General features: G+C 40.4%; 1 protein-coding gene and 1 pseudogene across 5 annotated transcripts in view; both read left to right on the top strand.

Moving 5' to 3' along the window:
- VEPH1 (ventricular zone expressed PH domain containing 1) overlaps nt 1–25273 on the top strand; it is a 122949-nt gene that overhangs the window by 24261 nt on the left and 73415 nt on the right. For all 5 annotated transcript variants that reach the window (XM_057545991.1, XM_057545993.1, XM_057545989.1 and 2 more), the window contains exons 3-4: nt 10424–10639; nt 19881–20055. In XM_057545991.1, coding sequence (XP_057401974.1) covers nt 10424–10639; nt 19881–20055 — 391 coding nt within the window. The remainder of the gene's footprint in view (nt 1–10423; nt 10640–19880; nt 20056–25273) is intronic.
- Nucleotides 5453–6857, top strand: LOC103019510 (THAP domain-containing protein 7-like; annotated as a pseudogene).

Below are 25273 nucleotides of genomic sequence, written 5' to 3'. Positions count from 1 at the left end.
CATACTCTATTACCCCTTAAACAGTAGTTGAGGCTTAAGACCTGGGGGCAGGAAAGGCAAACTCAAACTCTGATTACATCTATTCAATAGGTATTGATGTCTTTTCCAGAGTGGAAAGACCTAAAGTAAAAAAATTGCCATCAAATGATTGATTGGTTTCCTTGAGGGATAGTGCCATTTTGGGGGCTCAGCATTGACCTCTGTTGCCAGCAGATTGCACACTTAGGCAATGACAATAATAACAAAATCAACCTTGGTGAATAGGAGCTTATGCTGTTGGGTGATGCCTAGCTTATATCCCAAGGTTACTCCATTCATGCACCCATTGGATCACACTGTAGTGGCTATGATAAAGCTGATGTCATCTAAGCCATTCTATCCACTTGTTTTTTTAGTGCCTCTTCTGTGGTTAATGCTCTCATGGGCATTAAAATGGGATAAAAAAGATATCTACACTTTGTGCCAAATTCCATGTATCGAACCACATGTTTCTTACTCAGAGTTCCTTATCTCTGATCTCTCAATCTTCCTTCTTCCAGGCCCTTGGCCATTCAGCCAAGCCATCTGCCACCACTCATGATTCTTAGCTCTTACCTGTACATTCCTTTTTCCATACAAAGTTAATGACCAAGTGCGCAGCCTGAAGCTCTGTCCATTGGGAGAATTTTCTCTTATTGTTGTCATTCAAGGTCTACTTCTAAGTAGGTCTACACTGTAACAACAGTCAAATTTTGACTTCCGTCCACATACTGAGCTAACCATCAGTAGTCCAAGTTCAGATGTTTTCCTACTCTGTCAGCAGATCATAAGGGAACCTCCCATATGACTGTGTCCTGGAGGTGTCATTTCTATAGTAGTAGATGACAAAGGAGTCTAGGCTACCTGTTCATACAGCTTATTTGTGCCTTCTGGCTTTGTTTGTATCTAATCCAAGATGTGTCACTTCCTAGCAAAATAACTGAACTCCAAAAGTTAAGAAAAAACAAAATCATAGTACAAAATAATATGACATATTAAGATCAAATATATCTATTATATCATTTCATCTAAATGGTCAAACTTGTCTGTTATAAGAAAAAGACTATTAGATAGGATCACAAGGCAAAAGCTAGCAAACAAGAGACATATATTAAATAAAATGATTTAGAAAATGTAAAAATAAAAAGATGAAAAACAATAATTTACTTGATTAAAGTACATATTAAAATTAATTCAAATTAAAGCAAATCCTTTTGATGTTTACAGCAAAACCATATACCACATATTCAAACCTATTATGAGTTTATTATTATTTTTTTGTACCATGCTAAATTACCAAATAAAGCACATGAAATGACACTTTGAGACAGAAAGTCAACACTGAGTCAAAATTAATCCTCTTTGCTGAAAGTTCTGAGAAGCAGTTTGTCTGCATATCTGCTAAAGCAGGGCCCTCTGTTCTCAAATGAAGATCTGTGAACTCTGCATGTAACCCCACTATGTTTAAAAAAGAGTGGATATATGTATATGTATAACTGATTCACTTTGCTGTACAGCAGAAACTAACACAACATTGTGAATCAACTATACTCCAATAAAAATTAATTTTTAAAAAGTGCTGTTTATGACAGAATGATTTGGAATTATATGATGATCAAGTACTACCTTCTTATTTTTGTATAACCTATATACTAGGCATATCTTCAGCTATTAAGAAGCACTGAATAATGACTACTAAATTGTTTTATACAAAGTTATATTAACAGCCATTCATTTGATGTAAATCAATGTAAAAGTATGTAAAAGAAATGTTAAAAATAAGGATAAAATAAGCAAATGATGCTAGGAAAATGCAAACCAAAAGAAAGAACTCATGATCTTTATATCAGACAAGGAAAAACGTATGCCAAAAACATTAAATGAGACAAAGAAAGACAATTTTTATGACAAAGGATTTGGTTCACAAGTTATAAAGATTAAGAATATCTATGCATCAAATTATATAGCAACAATATTCATAAAATGAAAACTTTAGGAGATATCAGGAAAAAAAGATAAGATACATTAGTTGTAGAAAATTTTAATTCACTTCTCTTGGGCCATAATACATGAAAGTAAAAAAAATTTAAGTAAGGCTATAAGAAAGATCTTCCAAAATCTTTTTATGAAATTGTCACAAAGTTGGTATGAAACCTGACAAAGATAAAGACAAAACCCTCAAATATTGATGCAAAATTATTAAATAAAATATTAATAAACCAAACCCAGTAGCACATTAAAAAATTAATTTCCCAGGATGCAATGGGATATATTCCAGGAATGCAAAAATAACTGACATTAGGAAATTTGTGTCTATAATTTATCATATTAATAGATCTAAGGGCAAAAATAATATATCTATAAATTCTAAAAAGGCATTTAATGAAATTCATTATCCATTCTTGATTAAAAGATAAATTCAATAGAATAGGAATAGATTGGTACTTTCTTAACATTATAAAATATATCTTAACATTATAAAAAAACAGCATAATGCTTACTAGAGAAATTCTAGGAGTATTTTCATTAAAGTTAGGAACTGTACAAGACTTTCTAGTATAATGTAATTATTTTACATTTTTCTAGAGATTCTAGCCAAAACAATTAATAAGAAGATAAAATTAGCAAAAAGTGTAAAAAGGAGGAGGTAAAATTACCATCTTTTGCAAATAACATGAGAACATATCTGGAAATTCAAGACGATCAACTGAAAACACTCTAACATTAAAAGAATTCAGTGAACTGGTAGGGTATTAAATTAGTGTTCAGAAATTGGTAGATTTTATATAACAATAACCAGTTAGTGGAAATAGTCACCAAGAAGAACCAATTTAGAATGTCAACAGAAAGATAAAGTATCTAGATATATAAATAATCTGCATGAATAAATGTGCATACTCTAGATTAAGAAATCTTTAAAATCTTTCTGAGGGACACAAAAGTGGACTTGAAAAGTAGAGAGGCATGCTATGTAGGAAACTCAGTATCATAAATATGTCAGTTATCCCTAAATTAATCGAAATATTTTAATAAAAACACCATCAGAAATTTTCTTTCTGAACTAGACAAGCTGATTCTATAGCTCGTCTGTGTAGCAGTAGTAGTAGTCACAGTAGTGATAATAATAACCAAGAAAAAATATAAAACAGAAGAGTAATGGAGAGACACCAATCTACTTCCACTTATAGGAATTTGTTCTATGCACATGCTCCTGTAAGTGTGAAGTAACTTGCATATGAGGTTAGACAATGCAACATTTTTCATAATTCCAAAGATTGGAAACTGCCTAAATGTTCATCAATAGGAGGCAAATTAAATACACTATGGTACCTCCTTACATTGGAATACTATCCTACCATAAACGTGAATGGTGAAACTCTTCATATGTTAGTTTGAAAAGATCTCCAAGATTCAGTATGAAGTGAGAAAGCAAGATGCAGATGTGTATGTCCATTATGCTACCATTTGTTTGTAAAATAAGGAGTGGGAGAGTATATATGTGTATGTATGTATGTGTATCATATATTTCTCTACGTACATATGTACATTTGCTTGAATATGTATATAAAATCTTTGGAAGGATACACAAGAAAGTAATAACTTGGTTCTTTGTGGGAGGGTAATGAGTAGGGGAAAAGGGAGACTTTTTTCTTATTTCCTATTTTTTAAATTAAATTTTAAATTAAGATTCATAAATATATTTTTTCACATAAATTTTGAAAATTAGTGCCAACAAAATCTTCTTTCCTATTCAATTAAAACCAATGAGAATATTATGCTTAGTGAAATAAGTCAGAGAAATACAAATACTATATGATATCACTTATATGTGGAATCTAAAAAAATAATACAAATGAATGTATACAAGACAGAAACAGACTCACAGACATAGAAAACAAACTTGTGGATATCAAAGGGGAGAGGAAAGAAGGGAGGGACAAATCAGGGGTATGGGATTAACAGATATAAATCACTATATATAAAACAGATAAGCAACAAGGATTTACTATATAGCATTATACCCATTATCTTATAATAACCTATAATGGAACATAATCTGCAGAAATACTGAACCACTATGCTGTACACCTGAAACTAACACACCTTAAACTAACATAATATTGTATATTGTGATATATATATCAACTATACTTCAATTTTTTATAAATTAAATAAATAAATAAATGAATGAATAAAACCAATGAACCAGGGGCTTCCCTGGTGGTGCAGTGGTTGAGAGTCTGCCTGCCAATGCAGGGGACATGGGTTCGAGCCCTGGTCTGGGAGGATCCCACATGCCGCGGAACAGCTGGGCCCATGCGCCACAACTACTGAGCCTGCGCGTCTGGAGCCTGTGCTCCGCAACAAGAAAGGCCGCGACAGTGAGATGCCCGCGCACCGCGATTAAGAGTGGCCCCCGCTCGCCACAACTAGAGAAGGCCCTCGCACAGAAACGAAGACCCAAAACAGCCAAAAATAAATTAATTAATTAATTTAAAAAAAAAAAAACCAGTGAACCTTTACTGAGCATCAACTATGTACCAGGTATGATTATATGTTCCGGAAGCACTGTGGTACACAATTTCCTCCTCTTCTTGGAGTCCAGAGAGCTTAGAGAAAATGTTATGGAGCAATCATATTAACCATCTTAGCATTTACAGTTGGAATACAGGCTTCCTTCTGTCTATGGTATTGGTTCTGTTTCATCTGATTTTATGTATATTCCCTTTATTACATAAAGTAACCAATATGATGCTGCTTTATATTTGAAGATGATGCCATTAAAATAACTGCTTTTTACAAGAACAGTTATGGCCAAAGATAGTGATTTTAGCCTAAGGGTGTTCTCTGTTATTTTTCTCCCCTAAGGATGGTTTTGGTTTTTCTGTTGCTGCAGAGATTTTTGGAAAAGTCAGCATCACTTATTTGCCCTATAATATTCCATTTTTTCTCTATGACTTGGCTCTGTAAGTACCTATTTGCTGTATAGGTTCTGTCACAAGTAATAATTCTGCTGCATTAAAATAAAAAATACACTCACCAACAAAGGAGAAAGGTAAAAGAAAATATAATAAACAGTCCACCAAACCAAGTGGTGTTCATTCTAGGAATATGGTGATGGATTAATATCCAGAAATTTCATACTATATGATAACGTAACACTTCACATCCATAAGCCAGGTACGGAAAAAATGCTTGGTTACCTCTATAGATGCTGAGAGGACATGAAAGAAATTAAAACAAATATTTAAACTTTCAAAATAGAAAGTGGTGCATCTATATGATTTAAAACACTTACAGTATTTTCTTGCTTTTGGCCATAAAATTGTATATATCAAAAAATCAGGAACTAAAACCAGAAACTAAACCGCATTCTTTCTTTTATCCTTTTTATGTGAAATAGCTTAGGAAATTCTAGCTGACACAATAAGCCATGAGGTATATAAAAGGTACAGATACAATACAGAAATCTTTCTAGTAAACCCAAGAGAATGATCAGAAAAAATATTACAATTAAGAAGACTTGAGGGCTTCCCTGGTGGCACAATGGTTAAGAATCTGCCTGCCAATGCAGGGGACACGGGTTCGAGCCCTGGTCCGGGAAGATCCCACATGCTGGGGAACAACTAAGCCTGTGCACCACAACTACTGAGCCCACGTGCCACAACTACTGAAGCCCACGCACCTAGAGACCACGCTTCGCAACAAGAGAAGCCACCGCAATGAGAAGCCCGCGCACCGCAACAAAGAGTAGCCCCCGCTCGCGGCAACCAGAGAACGCCTGCCCGCAGCAATGAAGACCCAACGCAGCCAAAAATAAAGTAAATAAAATAAATAAACTTTTTTAAAAAAGAAGACGAGCTAAACGGCTCGGTATCACACCTCGCCGGACTTCGGCGCAGCAACGGTGAGACCACGTCCCGTCACTGCTCCGTGCTGGGAGATGCACGCGGGACACGTGCGAGACGCGCAACCGTGGCATCTCCTTCCACAGGCTTCCCAAGAAAGACAACCAGAGGCGAGGCTTGTGGCTTGCCAACTGCCAGCGGCTGGACCCCAGTGGCCAGGGCCTGTGGGACCCGGCATCCGAGTACATCTACTTCTGCTTCAAACACTTTGAGGAGAGCTGCTTTGAACTGGTGGGAATCAGTGGGTATCACAGGCTGAAGGAGGGAGCAGTTCCCACAATATCTGAGTCCTTCTCCAAGTTGCGCCCAACTACCAGGACCCAGGGGCACAGTTACCCACCTGGACCTCCTGAAGTCAGCCAGCTCCGGCGACGCAGGAATCACTGCTCTGAGGGCCAAGGGCCCACAATGCCAACTTCTCCGCCTCCACCTCCTGACGTCACCTGCCTTCCGGCGGAAGAGGCCTCAGCTCCTGCCGCTTTGCCCGCCTCCCCCACTGAAAGGCTGGAGGCTGGCCTCAGCAGCGCCTTCTCAGACCTCTTGGGGCCCCTGGGTGCCCAGGCAGATGGAGCGGGCTGCAGCACTCAGCCGTCACCCAAGCGGGAACCGGCAGCCGTCGCCTCTGGAGCCGAGGCCCGCCTCACCCTCGGCTTGCATGCTGCGCCTCCCGCCACCCACCGGAGCCTCCATCCAGAACGAGCCCAGCGACCGGGTGGGCAGTGGCCGGCTCTGGAAGCGGTGGGCTGAGGCCGCACCTGACGCCCTGGACAAGGCCCAGCGCCAGCTGCAGGCCTGCAAGCGGCGGCAGCGGAGGCTGACCAAGCCGCAGCAGGGGCGGCGCGGGAGAAGAGGGCCCAGGCGGATGCACGCCGGACTCCACAGGAGCATGCGCAGGACTTTGCCATGCAGCTGAGCCGCTGCATGGCCTGAGCGAGGGGCTGCCCGTCAGAGCTCCGGCCTCTGCCAAACTCAGAATCCTCCCGGAGAGGGACCTGACCTGCCAGATGCCAAAATAAATGGGATTCTAGAAGGAAGCCCTGCTCTCTGGCTCAGCTCCCCACTCACCACCAGGCCTGTCTCATCGGAAAAACACAAGAATGACGATTACTGACCTCCTGAGGCTGCTATGCTTGGCAAGTAGTGAGGGGCCTACAATGACCTTTCTGGTCCCTGGAGGGCTGGGATGAGGCATGTGGGGAGCAGAGAGACAGGCACGTGGGCAGCCGTCCTGGCCTCGACCTGTGTCCTCATTTTCCTTCAGTTCAACCGGAATGTGGAAGGCCTCCCCGCACCTGTGGTCATCAGGTAAGTGTGTGAGGTGACGTACAGCACACGTGACCTCTGCCTCTTGGGCCTCGGCCACAACGGCCCCACGAGCACCGCTGAATTCTTTCTAGTCCTGGAAATGGCCACACAGTGTTGTGAAATTTGCTTTTGGGGGCCCTCCGAGTGCAACTTCATTGATTCACATTATGCCTGGGAGAGTCGAACGGCCATTACAGGAGGCGGACGCAGAGCAGGGTTCACAGGTGGTTCCCGAGCCCGAACTCTAAGGCCAGCTGAGGCGCGTCTTGCACCGCCGGCTGCTAGCTTGCAGGTGGCTGCAGGTGAACTCCCCTCGCCTCAGGGCCACCCGGCCAGCTGCACACGGCACCCGGGACTCTTCAGCAAGGCCTGAGGAGTGGCAGGTGCTGCATTTACGCGGGGCACAACCAGAGGCAGGAAACGAAGTCTAAGGCCCAGAAGGTAGACCATCTTTCCCTAAAGTGGCTTCCTGGCAGCGGGGGCAGAAGGGCGCTTGTTCCCAGAAGGGAGGCAGAATGGTGCCTTCTGCACCGGGCTGGACGCTCAGCACCTTCTGTCGGGACAGGGAAGGACCCGGTGGGGTGGCCTGCCCTCGCTTTCCCGGCTCAGGCAGGAGCCTACAGTGCAGCCCAGGAGCAAGGCAGCCACGGAGGAGCCGGGAGAGCCGGCTCCAGCCCCCCAGGGCTCCCCTCCGGCGGGGAGAGGCCAGAAGTCGGCCTGCATTCCTCCCACCGGCCCTCCAACTACCTGGCGGGGGCACCCCAGGTAGGGGTGGGGAGCTGCTGGCATGAACAGAGAACCAGGCAAGACTGGCTGATCCTGAGGCCTCTGGTGGCATGGCCAGGCCTCAGCTCCGGGAGACCACGGACTGGAACCCACCAGTGGGGACTGTGTGGCAAGGTGTGTGTGTAGGTAGCACTGCTGTGCCTTTAATGGAGCAAGCCTATGACAGTAAGTACTTACGAGGGACAAAAACAAAAAACAAAATTGAATAAGTAAGCAGAAAAGGCAGCCCTGAATTAGAACCTGATATACACATAAAACAATAACTAGGAAATGAATTATTCAGTAAATAATGATGGGAAAATTAGATGAGCTAATTCGTAGAAAATGTACATCTTTACTTACTTCCATAAATGCCAGATAGACTCAAGAGCTAAGTGAATGGTTAAAAGATTAATTTCTAAAATACTAAACATTAAATGTTGTTGAGGTTTTTTTTTAATGTAGAAAAAATACAGGTAAATTTTTTTTTAATATATTTATTTATTTATTTGGCTGTGCCGGATCTTAGTTGTGGCATGCAGGATTTTCGTTACCGCATGCGGGATCTTTTAGTTGGCAGCATGTGAACTCTTAGTTGTGGCATGTGAGATCTAGTTCCCTGACCAGGGATCAAACCTGGGCCCCCTGCATTGGGAGTGTGGAGTCCTGGCCACTGGACCACCAGGGAAGTCTCCAGGTAAATTTTTATTAAACCTTTGAATAAAGAAAACATGAAGTTAATAAAAAGCTATTAAAGGAATCACAAAGAAAGGAATGGAGGGAAGAAGGAAGGGAGAGAGGGAGGAAGGAAGGAAGGAAGGAAGGAAAGAGTGCATGTAGATGGAGATTTGTATGAGCATAGAGTACATCTGTCAAATACGTGAGAAATTGGTGAACATGGTTTCCCCAGGGAAGGGAACTGAGGTGAAAGGGAGACTAACTTTTCAGTGTAAATCTTTTCTTTGTGTCTTTTGTATTTTTGTACCATGTCCATGTATTATCTTTTCAAAAAACTAACTAATTTAACCAACTTTAATTTCCAATTAAAAAAAGGAAAAACAATAAAGTCCCCAAAGACTGATAGATTTGGCTATCTAAAACCTTAGCATGTCAATAAGAGCAGCAAAACAACGAAAAATAATGAAACATGGGAACATATTCACAACCAATATGCCAAAGGTTGACATAATATTCTTAATAGAAAAAGATATTATTAAACCAAAGAAGGACCAAAAAAAAAAAAAAATGAAGTCATCTAAGGAAAAATAGACATAAGATACAGTGGGCAATTCCCAAAGGAGGAAATACAAATGACAAATAAACATGTGAAAATATTCAACCTTACTTCTGATCAAGAAATTCCAAGGAAAACAGCAAGGAGATACTGTTTTTCACCCATCAAATTAGCAAAAGTTAAAAATACTCTCTTCTTGCAAAGGTACAATGGGCAGAGCTTGCTTTAACCCAACTGATGGGAGTATAAATCAGTAAGACCTTTCTGGAAAATAGTTTGGCAGTATGTATCATGAGCCATAAAATGTTCCTGAGTTTTGTCTCAGAAATTTCCACTTCTGGTGAATCTGGACTATACATAATCTACAGCGTGGAGAGGGCTTCACGCATAAGATATTTACTGCAACATTAGTTGTAAGAGTAGAAAAAAGATCAAGCTAGAGCTTGCAGTTGGACAGGAAAGCCCCACCACTTCCTGGCTCTAATGGCACATGATGGTGTAAGGGTCTAAGCTCTTCCCTGCTCTGTTTTGTGTTCAGTTTTGCCAATCCACCACGCAGAGTTCACAGGCCAATTTTCCAAGTTAAAGTGATGGACCTGTTTTTCCCATTTCGATTTTTTGAAGGGTCATATTACCTCTCCATAAAGATCATTAGGTATTTGAGGAAGAATTAAAATAGGGGAATGGAGGGAAATCTGGTTGGGGAGAGCTACAATGGACTTGGTAGTTATTTGAATTGAAAAGGAAAAGATGAAATGATAAGTTCTGTTATGTGCAGAAAGAGAGAGAACACTCCTGAGGGGAAATTGGAGAGTAATTTGAAACATTTCACAAAAGTTGCTGAAATGTCAGAGCAAAAAGTCAACCCTGACCTCTAATGAACTTATAAACTGAAATAGCCTGAAATTTGAACCCACGTGCAAGTGAATAATTAAGCTCCTTTGGACTCTCTCTGCTCCCTGTCTGTGTATGTGTGATAGTACAAACCTCCATTTTAGCACATTTGCAAATCTGCCTAGTCCACAAAGTACTCATCTCCAAAGAAGAAGGTATTGCATTAGGCTTTACAACCTCATCCTTTAGCCGCAGTGTGGCATACCCATTTGCTAAGTGACTGAGTTCATATTTTGTAGGTTCTTCAAAGGATTACTTTCCAGAGTATTATTTAACATGAAGGTTTTCTTTCAAACAGGATTACCAAACCAATAACAATGACCAAGCAGTGGTTGAAATCTGTATCACACGAATCACAACAGCCATCAGAGAAACAGAGTCGATTGAAAAGCACGCAAAGGCCCTTGTGGGGCTCTGGGACTCCTGCCTGGAACACAACCTGAGACCGTCTGGGAAAGACGAAGACACTCCCCACGCAAAAATCGCGTCTGATATCATGAGTTGCATTTTACAGGTACGTCAGTGTTCAGCATCATGCTATTTGAGACCGGCTTGGCAGCTTAGGTGAACACGTGGTGTCTCTGAACCATGAGCCAATGTTTCTGTAGCATTCAGATACTGTAAAAAGACACCACAAACCATCAATAGCTAAGCTGAGCAGGCTGGTAATTAATAAACCGAGAAGGTTGTACTGAGCCCCTACTGTATGCAAGACACACTGAGGGGAATTCAAAGTAACACCACAGCAAGCTCTAATCTATTTGGAGAGATGAGACGTGTACATATAAAAAGCTAACAGTAAAGCACTGTGTGTCCAGATCCAAATGAGGAATATTGGAAAATTCAGAAAAGGAGACCTCTTTCATCCAAGGAGACCAAAGAGGGGGTGGAGTCTGAGTTGAGGGGCAGTGAGCTTGGAATATGTGGAGAGAAGTGGCTAAGTCATTTTTAAGTACATTCCTATACTGTGAATTTTCCATTATAATACTATTTGCCTGTTCTGACCATGTTTAAGTTCTTCCCTTTGGCATAAACATGAATTTGGAATTTTGGCTCAGCCACGAACTAATTATGTAAAATTAAAATGTTGGACAAGTCACATAACTTCTAAGCCACAGTCTCCTCCCTATAAAATGCAGATGAAGTGACATTGTCTGTGACAAATTTTACCAACCAGTAATGTTGATAGTTGTTTCTTTAAAAAGAATTCTGTGGTCAAATAAGTTGGGAAACACTGAATTCAGTTTTTCCCTTTTGAGCTGTCACAATGTTTCATAGCATATTAAAGGCTCTGAAAAGTCCTGCAATAAAGAAAGCTGGTTAACTTTGTTTAGAACAGCATTTTGCAGTCTGATTTGACCATGTAACTTCCTTCCCCATCTTACCCCAACACAACGTTTATGAACATCCCTCAGAACTAGTGTTCTACTGAGCATAGGTCAGGAAATTCCAGCTATGTTAAAGTGTTTGGCACTGTGTGTAGCAGCTAATATTAGCTTCCTTTCTTCTGTTTTTTCTCACAGTTGTCTGTGTTTAACTGGAGCATATTTATTGCATTTGGTCTGCTCAGTTCCGGGACTGGTCAACTGAACAAAAGAGTCTACACACACTATCATACTGTTTTTCTTTTGTCCCCAGAGTTAGAGATGGGAGGGGAGGAAATGGGTATTTCAGCGAAATTAATGGAAGATTAATGCTGTTGGATATAACAACAAAGACCCAACACACCTTTTCTTCATTGATTATTCTTTTATTTTTATCTTGAGTATTTATTAATTTTAAAATTTTATTTTTTATACAATTTTTAAAGGTTACACTCCATTTATAGTTATTACAAAATATTGGCTATATTCCCTGTGTTGTACAATACATCCTTGAGCCTATCTTTCACTCAATAGTTTATACATCCCACTCCCCTACCCCTATGTCGCCCCTCCTCCCCTCCACTGGCAACCACTAGTTTGTTGATTATTCTTGACTATGTTATTGACATACATCAGAAACCTAGATTATTTCACTCCAAAGTGCCACTCCACAGACATTCAGACAGAAACTCATAAATCAACCCTATTCTCCAGCTCCCCCTGTGATTTCAAAACCACTGGTCTAGATTCCAGCAGCACTGTCCAACAGAAATACAATGCAAGCTGCAAACATGAGCCACATATGGAATTTAAAATTTTCTAATAGCCATATTAAAAAGAGGTGAAAACAGATGAAATTGATTTGATATTATATTTTCCTTAACCCAATATATCCAAAATGTTATTATTTCAACATGTAATCAGCGTAAAAATTAATGAGATGTTTTACTTGTTTTGTATACTAAGTCTCATAAATCCATTGTGTGTGTTAGCATGTCTTACTTTGCACTGGTCACAATTCAGGGGCTTAGTAGGTTCACTCGGCTCCTGTGTTAGTACAGTTCTAGAGAGTCTGGAAGGCTTTCTGGATGGAGATCGAATTTGGAAGGGTTATGGGCAATTATCGGGAATTTTACCAGGTAGGAAAAGTGGAGTGAGAGAACATTCCAAGTAGACAAAACAGATTGTACAAAAGTCCAGATTTCTGAAATGAGACCCAGATCAGAGAACTAAGCAGGCTGCCCTTCCAAAATGCCCCAAAGTCTAACATAAAGGGTTGTTTCATTCTGGGTAAGGCATTATGTCTCCTACTTTAAAAAGGGGATGGTGAGGAGCAAATAAAAACGTGAAACTCACTGCTGATCAATGAGAATGAGTTTGTAAGATTGTTGAGAGCAGGGCCCTGAGGACAAGCACTGACATTTTGGGGAAGGACAGAGAAAAGGGCTAAGGGTTAGGCGTCTTGGTTGAGAGGGACAAGTAAGTCACAGAAGTGGGCGATTCCAGCCTGTAGGGCCAGTGTGGTCACAGGGCATCCATTGTGTGCCCTCTGAGAAGGCAGAAGGTGTAATAATGGAAGATGGAAAGCCCTAAATGTAAACTTGCCTTTTTCAGAGCAAAGTGCAGCAATTTGTCCAGGCTACCCCTAGGGGTGTGGTCCCAGAAAGTCATTTCCCACGAACCAAAGGCAAGGCTGTGGTTGCAGCTTTGGCATTTAGCTTTCAATCAGATTTTAAGGGGAACATTTTGGCCTGCGGTAAATATTGAAAAGAAGATTTTGTCCTACTTGTAAAATAGGTTCTTGTGGGAAACATGTAGAAATCCAGATGACTCATATTCTGTTTTGTTTTTTCAGTGAAATAAAACAGTAGGTCAACTTTAAAGTCAACCACTTAACATTTTTAGCTACACATACACAAAGATTCCCTCTCCACCCACCTTACCTCCCAAGATAAGCAATCCCAGCCTCACACTACCTGATCAAGCAAGGGCCCACCAGTTCTTCTGCCCGTATTCTTAGCCATTTTTTTTTTTCTGGCCACTTCACTGTCATTTGAAGCTAAATATGTTCACACACACACAAGAAAAAACCTTTTTTTTTCCCCTAAACTTCCTTTTTCAACCTACACTCAAACCTACTTCAGATGACCATTCCTATTCTACTTTTAATAATTAGTGGTTATACTGACTTCTTTCTTTTCTTGGTCCTAACTGTATGAACTTGCCACATTTACCTCAAAATAGTTTTAAAATTTTCAGAATTCACCTTCTATACCTTCCTCAATACAGAATCTGTACATGTGTGAGGCGTGCACTTGTGAGTTCTGGTTTCTTTTGTGGTGGGTGATACTATCCTGCCATCCCACCCTGTGTCCTTAGACATCTGTAAAATGAAGGATGAATCAAGTGAGCTCTCAGATCACCTCCTAGTCTGAAATTCTGACTCCCTTAGGAGATGCTGAGAGGTAGAAGAACAAAAGGCTTTAGAGCTTGAGGGCCTTAGAATCAGATACTCTTGGTCTCGTATCAGTGAGAGATTGGCAGGTTATTTCATCTCTCTAAGCCTCTGTTCTGCCATCTGTAAAATGGGCATAACAATACTTGCTGCTCACGAAGAACAATTTTATTATAAAAGCAATCTCCATTTGTGATCCAGCCACTATCTGGAAGTGGCTATTTCAAACCTATTTCAAACCACAGCTTCTCTGACCAGGGTTCTATATGGAGTTGGCCAGTGCTTATTTCTCTGCCTGTAGAAAAATCCTGAAAGAGAAGATACCCCTCTCCCCCTCCACAAAGCACATTATATTCTAGGATAAATCCAAACCTGAAGAGGGTTGAAGAAAATAAACATGCACCTCAAGGGGGTTGTAATTACTGACATAACTGATGGGCTAGAATGAAATTCTAGAGAACTGACAGACCAACCATCATGATGTTGAGAGCCAATGCCTAGTTTTCTCCTCAGTACAAGTTACAGTGGTTTCAGCCTCTTCCCCAACCAACCAAATCACTTAGCAGAGCTAATGCCAAGTAAGCTCTGCCTTTTATCTCTTCCTCCACATCTTCTCACACTGTTGATGATCATTTGAAGAGGGAGATAGCCAAAGAGGGGAGGAGGGAAGAACTGAAATAGCCACCAAATTCACTGTGGGAAAATCCGAAAGTATCTGTTTTTCCTTCTTTATAGAAGGACCCCCCCCACTGTCCATTCACCTTGATTCCACACTTCAGTTTTCTTATTTCCTCTTCCCCAGTTAATGCTGCATGAAGATTCAAAATCTGTCCCTGGCTGGCATGCAAAATGCCTTGGGCAATTTTGAGAGCATTTCCTTTTCAGCTCTCAGAGGCAGGACTGGTCATGTTCATCTAGAAGTTTATTCAGTAGGCAATCCCAGGTCTACCATTTACTGGCAGGGTGATCTTGGACATTTCATCTTTCTGTGCCCTAATTTCCTCATCTATAAAATGCAGATAAGCGTAGCTGCTTCATGAGTTTGTTGTGAGGATTAGATGGATAGACATTAAAAAATAGACGTAAAATATTTAAGACACAGGAAGTGCTGTATGAGGATTAGCTCTGGTTGGTATTGTCATCATTATCATCGTCTGCAGGAAACTCTAAAATAGCATCAGCACTTTGTCATTTAATTATTTATTTTAGCCATTGTTCAGTGCCTGTCTCCCCCTGCCCAAAATAGAAGCTTAGTTTTTTTCACTAATGTGGTCCCATCACCTAGAGCAGTGAATGGCACATAGTAGGTGCTCAAGATAATATTTGCTGAATGAATTAATTAATGGACCAATGAACACATGAGTAGCTCAGGAGACCTGACTGCCCTCTGGCTTTTGTACTAGCCATGCTTCACCCCAGAGTGGGCCCCAGTACCAGTTCCTCACTTAATGCCGCATAAGACAGGGGCATGAAATGGGAGGAGATTGGGACACCCCCCTGCCCCCCAGGTCCCTGAGACCCACTCCCTTATTGCCTGTCAGAAAATACACTGGGAAAACTTAGGTGGATGCCATTTAGATTTTATATATAGCCATGCTGCTGAGAACCAAGCATTTTATATATAAATCCAAAATTTGATTATCTGATCCACGATGGGGGATGAAAAACAATAAAATAACCATTTTAATATATGGCATTTAATATTTCTTGAGATTACTCTTTTACGGCTCTTAGTTGAATTCAAGGCCTGAGACCAAAGAGCTTTTTAGTTGCTATCACCTCAGCTATCTATCTCTTTTACTTAGCTTTATTCTTTTCAATTATAAAACACTGGGAAACCTTCCCAAAGTGCATTTTCCAAAGGAAAATCTCCACCAAGAGCTCAAATTGGTGCTAATCTAGTCAAGAAATATAATTCTTGGCATCTGTAGAACAAAGCCCTCTTGTTTTGCTTCTACTGCTGGATATAACTGTCCCCATGAGCAAGTCTTTATTGCTACCCTGTACTTCACTGAATTGTTCCCTGAGTACTGAGTATTGAATTGTGTGTAAGAAGATACACATGCCATCATGCTCACATCTGCATGGAGGGGCAAGATCTAGCATAAGCTCTGGCATTAGCAGTTGCTGTTAAAGTGGTTTATTTGTACGAGCAATCACAGGGACTTTCTCTGCATGTATACCATTAGCATTCCTGGGATCCAAATAATCATACAGATAAAATAATTTCAGGGGCCTGAGATCTACTGCATTAGCAAATCCTTTTGCTTCACCTGAGAGCAAAGCTCAGCCATTGGAAGGAGGTCCATAGGACCCATATTTGCCCAGCCTCACCTAGGCCTACCAACCCCTCACTCATATCCTGTTGCTGTCAGTAGTGCCCATGGCCTCTTGAAACACTAGGAACTGTCTAGATGCTGTTTAGAGATTGAGAGCCTTTGGTGGCAATTCCTTGGTGTTTATATGAACTATTTGCTCTTTGCTTAATGTTTCACTTCTCTTATCATTTGAGAGATTTCCAGATGGCATATGTGGGAGGAAAACAGAAAAATTGAGTGTGTTAAAGTTTTGTTTTGTTTTGTTTTTTAATAATGATATTATACATTTAAAATTTTTTTAATAATTTTCACTTGGAACCACACTTCAAAGACTTCAATAGCTGCCCACTATTTTTCCCTAGGACATCTAGAATTGTTGTAAAAAAAAATATGACCAAATTGGTTAAGACAGCCTGTTCTTTCATTGTTGCTGGCAAGGGTTAGCTCATTCCCAAGGTTTAAAAACATTAGTTGCTGTGAATATGATTTTCACTGATCTTTTACTATGCCTGTCTGTATTCACAATTAGTAGGAAACACTTGAGTTGTACTTCCAATGCCACCACCATGGTTTCTCAGAAAGTTACAGGTAAATATGCTTAGAGACATTTTCCTCCAATGGAAGGCGTATACTTCTCTAGCTGCAAGTTGTTTTGGCTAAAGACAGAGAAGAGAAAGTAACTGGGGCATGATATTCTTTGTTGGAAAGCTCTGAGAAGAATTGTGTGATTGTGTTCCACTCTCAGAACTAGAGCTTTGGCAGCCATGACAGGGACAAAGATATGTCATGTAAAAGGTAAACTAGCAAAAATCTACACACTATGGAGAGATTGGGGCAACCCAGGAAATTGGTAGGTGAGACTGAAGCGTTTGGGAAATACTCTGTTCAAGTTGAGGTATAACTTAAATGTAACCTCAAGGGAGCGGGCATAGAATAAGATGATAACGGAGAAAATCGACAAATCAATCGGCCTTCCTAAACACCACATGTCTGAAGTGTATGTCAACAGAAAGAGGATGCTCAGTGTGGGGTCATTGTTTTGGCACATTTACTCAGCACTGTCTGGGGTGTGAAGGGTGGGTGGAGACTTAATCTGACGGAGAGGAAAGTTCCAATCATCAGAGATGGGGATTTGGCTGTAGGGCGGGACTGTTAGGTTTCACCATGGCCTAGATGAAATAGCCCTCAGGATATTCCTTTGCTCTGATCTGCTCTTGTGCCCATGAGTGAACATTCTGGTTAGTCATCTGGCTCCTGATTTCCTCGTGGTATGAAAGGGTCTGACCTGAAAAGACTGTCACTGTGAGAGAGTAAATTGGCGTACCTGATCATGCACCAGCCTTTTGGAAATCCCTCAGTGTGAGTTTCCCTCAGGGGACGCAAACAGTTCTGTAGGGCCTGGCCAAGTACACGTGCAGACTTCTAATGCTGAAGGGCGGGGAGCAGCCGGCCCCCCAGGGATGCCCCACGGCTCAGCACTCCAGTAACGGCCCAGTCTAATCGGGCACAATTAAATTACCAGGAGGGGAGACACTCTAGATAAAGCCTGATCTGAGAGAAGTCTGGCTGCAGGCCCTGGTTCTGAGAGTTAGATGGTGTTAGGAACTCTAAGAACGATAGGACAGAGACCTACTGAGTGGAACTGATAGATAAACACATGATTTGCCACCAAGGAATAGGGTCAGAGCTTTCATTACGGCTGACTTCATGGTGAGGCATCAGCTTAGGTTGTTGAATACCTATTTTCTCTGCCCAGGAGTCAGGCTGATTCTTGAACCTGAAAAATGGGTGGAACTACAGGAATGGATTATGGATTTATCAGGTCTATTTTTGTTTCTAGGGACTGGGAAGAAAAAAAGTTTAAGCACAAGAGACTTAATTGGCTCACTTAGAAAAATTTAGGGATAGAACTGGCCTCAGGCACAGCCTAATACATGGGGCTCAGATGATGCCACCAGGTTTCTCTTAACTTGTCTCAGATAGATCCATGTTGCCTTGAATCTCATACAGATCCTCTCCTACTGAGGTCACAAAATGGCAGCTACTCTTGATCTTCCATTCTCAGCAGTTTGAATATGACAGAAGAGAGAGAGTCTCTTTCACAGAGCCCTTGAATGGCTCCTCCATTATAATTGGGTAACTTGCCCATCCCTGAACTTATCATTTGGAAATGTGATTCTCTGGTTGGTCAACGTCTGAGTCATTTGACCACCCGTGAAGCTAAGGGTGTAAATGCCTTCATTAGAAGTACCTGGGAGGTGGCCGTGGAAGCCCTATTTGCTAAGGAGTGTGTAACAACTCACCTGCCCAGACAACTAGCCCTGAAAATGGATCCCACTGGAGGCCATTGCTGGCAGTTGGTGACCCAAGCAAGAAGGTGGGAGCGAGCAGGCCCTTTCCCAACCCCCTCACCCACCCTTCCTTCTTCCCACCACATCATAACTATCACTATAGATTTGTATTTTCTTCATTAGTCATTCAACTTGACAAACGTTTATTGAACACCTGCCATAAACCTAGAATAGTGGGAGGTATTAGAGGGGATAATCTACGGGTAGAAAGATAGAAGCACTTTTCACATGAACAGTCAGAGAAAAACAACCACTTTTTATTTCTAATGTAATAATGTAAAGTTGAACAAATTGTGCACTGTGCAACTTTTGCTTTATAGTTAGCCTAAGGGGTGGGGTTGATGGTTAGAATGGTTAATGGTAGGGAAGACATACCATTCATTTGTAAGAAAACAATTTGTATTTTCCAAATAGTATTCCCTAATTAGGTAATTGAATGCTGATAGCACTATTGTATATGTAAGGATATTGATGTTCAGTCACAAAGTACATCAAAAAGAGAATTATTTCAAGATCCAGAATTCCTTTAGTTTTAGTCTTATGTTCATTCATCTTTTTCCTTCCGACTCTCAGTCAAAACTTTAGTTTTTAACATACAGTCAGAAGGCAACTGATCCAACATTCCTTAGATTTTTTTTTTCTCAAGTATAAATCTAAGTTATTCCTCTCATCAGTGACTCCTGATCACCCTAAAGATCAATTCCAAACTCCTAAGCATGGTGCCAGAGCTTTCATAATCAAGCCTCTGTTTACCTCTCCAGTCCCCTCTCTCATCTCCTACCCCAGTTTTCCTATGTGTACCCCACATCATCCATACTGAACTATTTACAGTTCCTCAGATGCACAAGTTCTCTCACCTCTCTGCTTTCACACACACTTTTCCTTTTGTCCACTCCTTTCCTAGCTATCTCCCAGCCATTTCCTCTTCATCCACCAGGTCTCAGCGAAGACATCACCTCCTCCAGGAAGTCTTCCTTGACACCCCCCTTCAGACTGGATTAAGCGCTCCATTTTTGCTCCCTTATCCCCCTGCACGTTCCTTATCATGGCCCTCATCAGCCTATGCTATTAAGCGCCTGTTTGCCTCGAAGTCTCCCTAACAAGAACAAGAGTTCCCAGAGTTCCCAAATACAAGGAAAATAAAGTGGGCCCTGTGTTTTCACAGCTGCACTCTGAGAGCTTAGCTCAATAAATATTTTTCGGATGAATGAATAAATGAATAAAGAATGAACCACTTATTATTTGTTGATTTCTTATATTTCCTCAGAATTACAACCGGCCCCCTGTGATGGCATTAGCCATCCCCATTGCAGTGAAATTCCTCCACAGAGGCAACAAGGAACTGTGCAGGAATATGTCCAACTACCTGTCCCTGGCTGCAATTACCAAGGCAGACCTCCTGGCCGATCACACAGAGGTTATAGTAAAGAGCATACTCCAAGGTATGGTGCAAAGGCTGAGCTTGGGGATGTGTTTTAACAATCATTTTAAAGTATTTTCATGAAGCAGTTATGGTTTGTGGAAAGTAAGACTTTTGAGTATTGAGAGGTACGTTAGATTCTCTGCTTTGCCACTAGGTGGCTGGGGAACATGGATAAGGTTACTTGAGCTGGCTGAGTCGGGGTCTCTTCACCAGGCAGATGAATTCTTTGGACTCATTAGATGAGTCGCATGCTTTCTTTCAACACTTCGTGTCTCATTTGGAGAACTGTGTTTTCCATGCTTCTGGTAATCTTGTCCAACTATCAACTGTGCAGAACCTGTCTGTACTAAGTGGAATGTGTCCCACTGCTGTCAGTGGCAGATGGAAAAGCTCTTCATCCTTTGTTTTTCAAAAGCACAAAATGCTAGATACACCAGAGAATGTGTAAAGACTTCTTAAATGTGAACACGATTTGGGACTGATTTATAATTGTGTTAAATACTACCATAAAGTATCAAATCAGGACATCTCTGTTAATGCTTTCATATTTGTATGAAAGAGATAAAGTTAGTGCAGTCAGAATATTCTCTTTTCTTGTATTTTTTCCTATCAGATCTATCAGAAACCTTTTTTTTTTTGGTTTGGGATCAAAGAACAATATATGGTATTATTTGATAGGTACCCAAATGTCCCCAGCCCTCATTAATATAAATGTCTGAGGTCCATGAGTATCTTGGCCCACATTTGACTGCCACAGGCCCACATGCTCAAATGGAGCATCAGCCCTCTGGAAAGTGCTCCCAGACCAAGTATTTCTGAAAGTCCCCAGTATTCTCTTCTTGGCACAGCATAGTCTGGTGATGCCCATCTCTACCACCCTGAGCCCAGCAAACTCTGTGGACTGCTACCATGGAGGCCCCAGGAATGGACTTGCCCCACACTGTCCTGCCCGGGATGGCAGCCTCTGTCCCTTTGTGCTGTCACCCCTGAAGTTTCAGAAGCCACCAGTCCTCAGTCCACTGTGGTAGGATGGGGAAGGATGCAGGATGGGGAAGAGAACCTGTCTTTCCCCTTAGTGTTAGACTTTGGTAGAGAGCCAGAGCAAGGTTGCTTGGCTCCCAGTGTCAAAGTATGGTGCTGAGTTCGCAGTAGAATTTTATCTGAAACTCTCTCTTTCTTCCCTGGGCTCAACTATCCACCCAAGAGTCAGGCTAGTAACAAATTAGTCCACCAGTTCTCAAAATTCCTACAGCCCACCAAGGACCAAGATTTTGTTCACCATACCAGACATTCCCAAGAAGAGTTCTTAGTACCCGCCCCCAACCCTGGACATCTGACCAGCCACCCCAGTGGTCTGCCAGATGCCCAGTTTGTCTGAACCCCAGCCATGACAGTGGAAGTTTATCACTCTACATGTGCTCCCTTCTGAAGACTTGTCATTGATATTACTAGTATATATTATTACTAGTACAATTCAATTAGGATTGAATTGCTAATTTCTCTTTATGCATGATCCTAAATTTGCTAAAAGTCCAGGAAAGCAACTATGCTTTTTTCACCACCTTGACTACATATTTGGTACAGATTTTATAGAAATTACAAACACACACGCCACACATTTTAAAACCATGATAGTTAGACTTGCAAGTAACTGATTTATGAGGGGAAAAAATGGAATTGTCTCTTTGCACCTGCCAAGAACTTAACTCATGTATTTGTTTTGTTGAAATGCACTTTCAGTGACAAAGAAACCTTTTGAAATGCAAAATACGCTTTCTGAATTAACTGCAAGTATTTAAAATAAGCAAATGATTTAGTTTATTTGATCTGGCACTATGAAAATCATCATAAAATAAATGAAAATTTAACCTATAAAAGGTTGGGACTAAATATTTCAGGGTTAGATTTTTAGGACTGATATGTCTGTAAAACTCTGCAATCACTCACATAAGCCTATCAAACTCTGAGTTGCAAAACGGAAGGGATCTTGGTGTCTCTGAGTAGTAAGTTTCCTGCTCTGCAAATCTTTGTCATATATCCCCTGCAAAACAGCCTTAGGAGGCATCATTGGGATTTCTTTTTTCTTTACATATAGTTTTCTCCCCTTTAGATTTTCCTCCTTGATTTATATTATCCTAATCCTTATTCTCCCATTTTTCTACTTCTGCAGAAAATGCTAAAGTGTTAGAGTTATTTGATTTGATCTGTTTTTATAAGACTAGAATTGTAAAATTGTAGAGTCTTAGGTTGATTCAGCTCAGTTACCCAGGCAGTGCTTGAATCCCCACAAAATTGTCATCCATTCAATGATAACAATAATAATTATAATAACAGTAATAACTACAAGGGCTAGAATTTATTTAATGCTCTCTTTATGCCAAATGCTGTACTAAGCATTTTATACTGGTTAAATCATTTAATCCCCACAAGAATTCCATAGCAGAAGTCCTATTATTATCCCATTTTACCAATTAGTTATATCTTAAGTAACAGAAACCCAGGTATAAATAGCTTGATGATGATGATGATGAAGAAGGGGAGGAGAAGAAGGAGGAGGAGGAACTCCTTACTGGCACACATGACTAAAAAAATGCATGAGTGTATCAGACTTCCCATATGGATTGCTTCAGGACTCAAATGTGGTCCCAAAAAGTCATTACTCCATTCTGCTTCCTGTGGATTGGTTTCACTTTCATGTTTCATGTACTGGGCCTCTCTTATCATGAGAGCTCACATGAGCTCACATCATCATGAATACCAGTTAAGAAAAAGAAACTCCATATCCAGTCTTATTGTCTCTGTTTGACCACATGCCCATTTCTGAACCAATCCATCATTGTTGCCGGGGGATACAGTACTTCAACTGGCCGGACTAGGGTCATGAGCCACCCTCAGAGCAAGAGTTGATAGTAAACTGCAGCAGAACCACATGGATGAGGAGTAGATAACCCGAAAATCCAGGACTGTAGCCAACAGTGTTGTAAATTAATACTGGGTACCAAAAAATAGCCTTATGTAAATATTTACTTTTATCCTTTTATACGTCTTAAGAGATTCAGTTCATTTCTTTGGCATGCCAAGATCTCACTGATAATGATCCTCCATTTCAGTATATCTCCAATTCTTCCAAGGTTCTTGTCATCTGTAAATTTTATGAACAGAACCACTCTATCTTCATTTTAAAACACTAATGAAAAGGTTGACCCAATGGGACCAGGCAAGCCTTGTGGTGTACCAATGGCAACTAACCCCTTACCCTTGGTTGATGTTATTCCATTGATCATATTTTTTCAATTGTGTTATATACATGTCTATCCCTAATTCCAAACCAAATGCATCCTTTAAGCTTTAATCAATCATGAGAGACTGTCAAATGGGGTTAAATATTTATCCCTGAAGGCTAGTTCCAAGCCAATGTTTTACTACTTCCCATTATTAATGATCGTATATGAATAATACTATTTACTTTTACATTAAATGTAAATATGAATTCATTTATTCAAATTGCTTAGACTCCATTTGTCTGTTTTGTGTTCTTTGAATTCTCCCAGTGAGAAGGAAATTCTGAAAGTCCTTCTTTTTGGAGAAAGGATTAAAGGCATGAGCAGAATGTTGTCTTGATTTGTATTAATTCTTGAGCGCTAAGGAGATAGAGAACCTGAATGTCCCTATATCTAATAAGACAGTTCTGTCAGTATTTTTAAATCAACCAACCAAAAAAAAAAAAGCCTGTCACATTTAGTATTATATGCAAATTAGAACAAATATGCAAGGAGTAATTACAGTCTTATCTAAACTTTTTCATATAATTAAAAAAGAAGATAGGGAGGGTGGGAAGGAGATGCAAGAGGGAGGAGATATGGGGATATACGTATATGTATAACTGATTCACTTTGTTATAAAGCAGAAACTAACACACCATTGTAAAGCAATTATACTCCAATAAAGATGAAAAAAAAGCATTACGGGAATGTATGGGCACAGATTTTTGTATAACAATATTAATGAAACTACAAAACAGAACCTAAAATACTGCTTTAATGAGTACGTGCACAATATCTTGAAGGTGAATGACAGTACAGTTTCCCTTTTATTCTGCTTGCTTGGTAGTTTACACATGTTATTATATATGCCTGCCTGTACTTAGTTGTGTTGACAATAAATTAATGTGGTAATTAAAAAAAAAAAAGAAGTACATTCTCCAGCTAATTCTATAAGGCTGGTATAGCCATGATATCAATACCAAAGGACAATATAAGAAAGGAAAATATAGACCCATCCTAATTATAAACAGAGATGCACAAATCACAAAAATTTTAGCAAAATGATTCTAGCAGTGCATAAAGATAATAATAGTTAACATTCGTTGAGTTCTTGCTCTGTACCAGGTACTAACTTTTTTTTTTTTTTAAATTTTATTTATTTATTTATTTATTTATGGCGGTGTTGGGTCTTCGTTTCTGTGCGAGGGCTTTCTCTAGTTGTGGCAAGTGGGGACCACTCTTCATCGCGGTGCGTGGGCCTCTCACTATTGCAGCCTCTCTTGTTGCGGAGCACAGGCTCCAGACGCACAGGCTTAGTAGTTGTGGCTCACGGGCCTAGTCGCTCCATGGCATGTGGAATCTTCCCAGACCAGGGCTCGAACCCGTGTCCCCTGCATTGGCAGGCAGATTCTCAACCACTGCGCCACCAGGGAAGCTCCCAGGTACTAGTCTTTTAACTCATATAATTCTCCTAATAGCTTATGAGGAAGGAACTATTGTTATCCTCATTTTATAAAAGTTATCCCAGGAATTCAAGGATGACAATATTCAAGATGTAATTCTCCACAGTAAAAGACTAAAAGGGAAAAAAGTCATTTGATCAGTAAAAGCATCTCATAAAATTCAGTATCCATTCATGAAAGAAATAAAGAATGCAACCTAGGAATTTTGGAGAACTTCCTGAAACATTAAGAAGATATAATATATATATGTATATAACTATTATACATATAATTAAGATTATAATTAAGATATATATATATATCCTTTCCTTTTGTAAAATTCAAAGTCTGTTCATGATTAAAAAAAAAAAAAACCTCTCAGCAAACTAACAATAGAAGGGAACATCCTTAATCTAATAAAGGATATCTGCAAAATCCTACATCTAAAATCATACTTAATGAGGAAATGTTGAATGCTTTCCCATTGAATTAAAAAGATAAGACAAGGATGTCCCTTGGGTAATTAATTTGT

This window comes from Balaenoptera acutorostrata, chromosome 4 (genome assembly GCF_949987535.1).
Source record: "Balaenoptera acutorostrata chromosome 4, mBalAcu1.1, whole genome shotgun sequence".
Taxonomy (NCBI): Eukaryota; Metazoa; Chordata; class Mammalia; order Artiodactyla; family Balaenopteridae; genus Balaenoptera; species Balaenoptera acutorostrata.
This window is presented reverse-complemented; position numbering and strand designations above follow the sequence as displayed.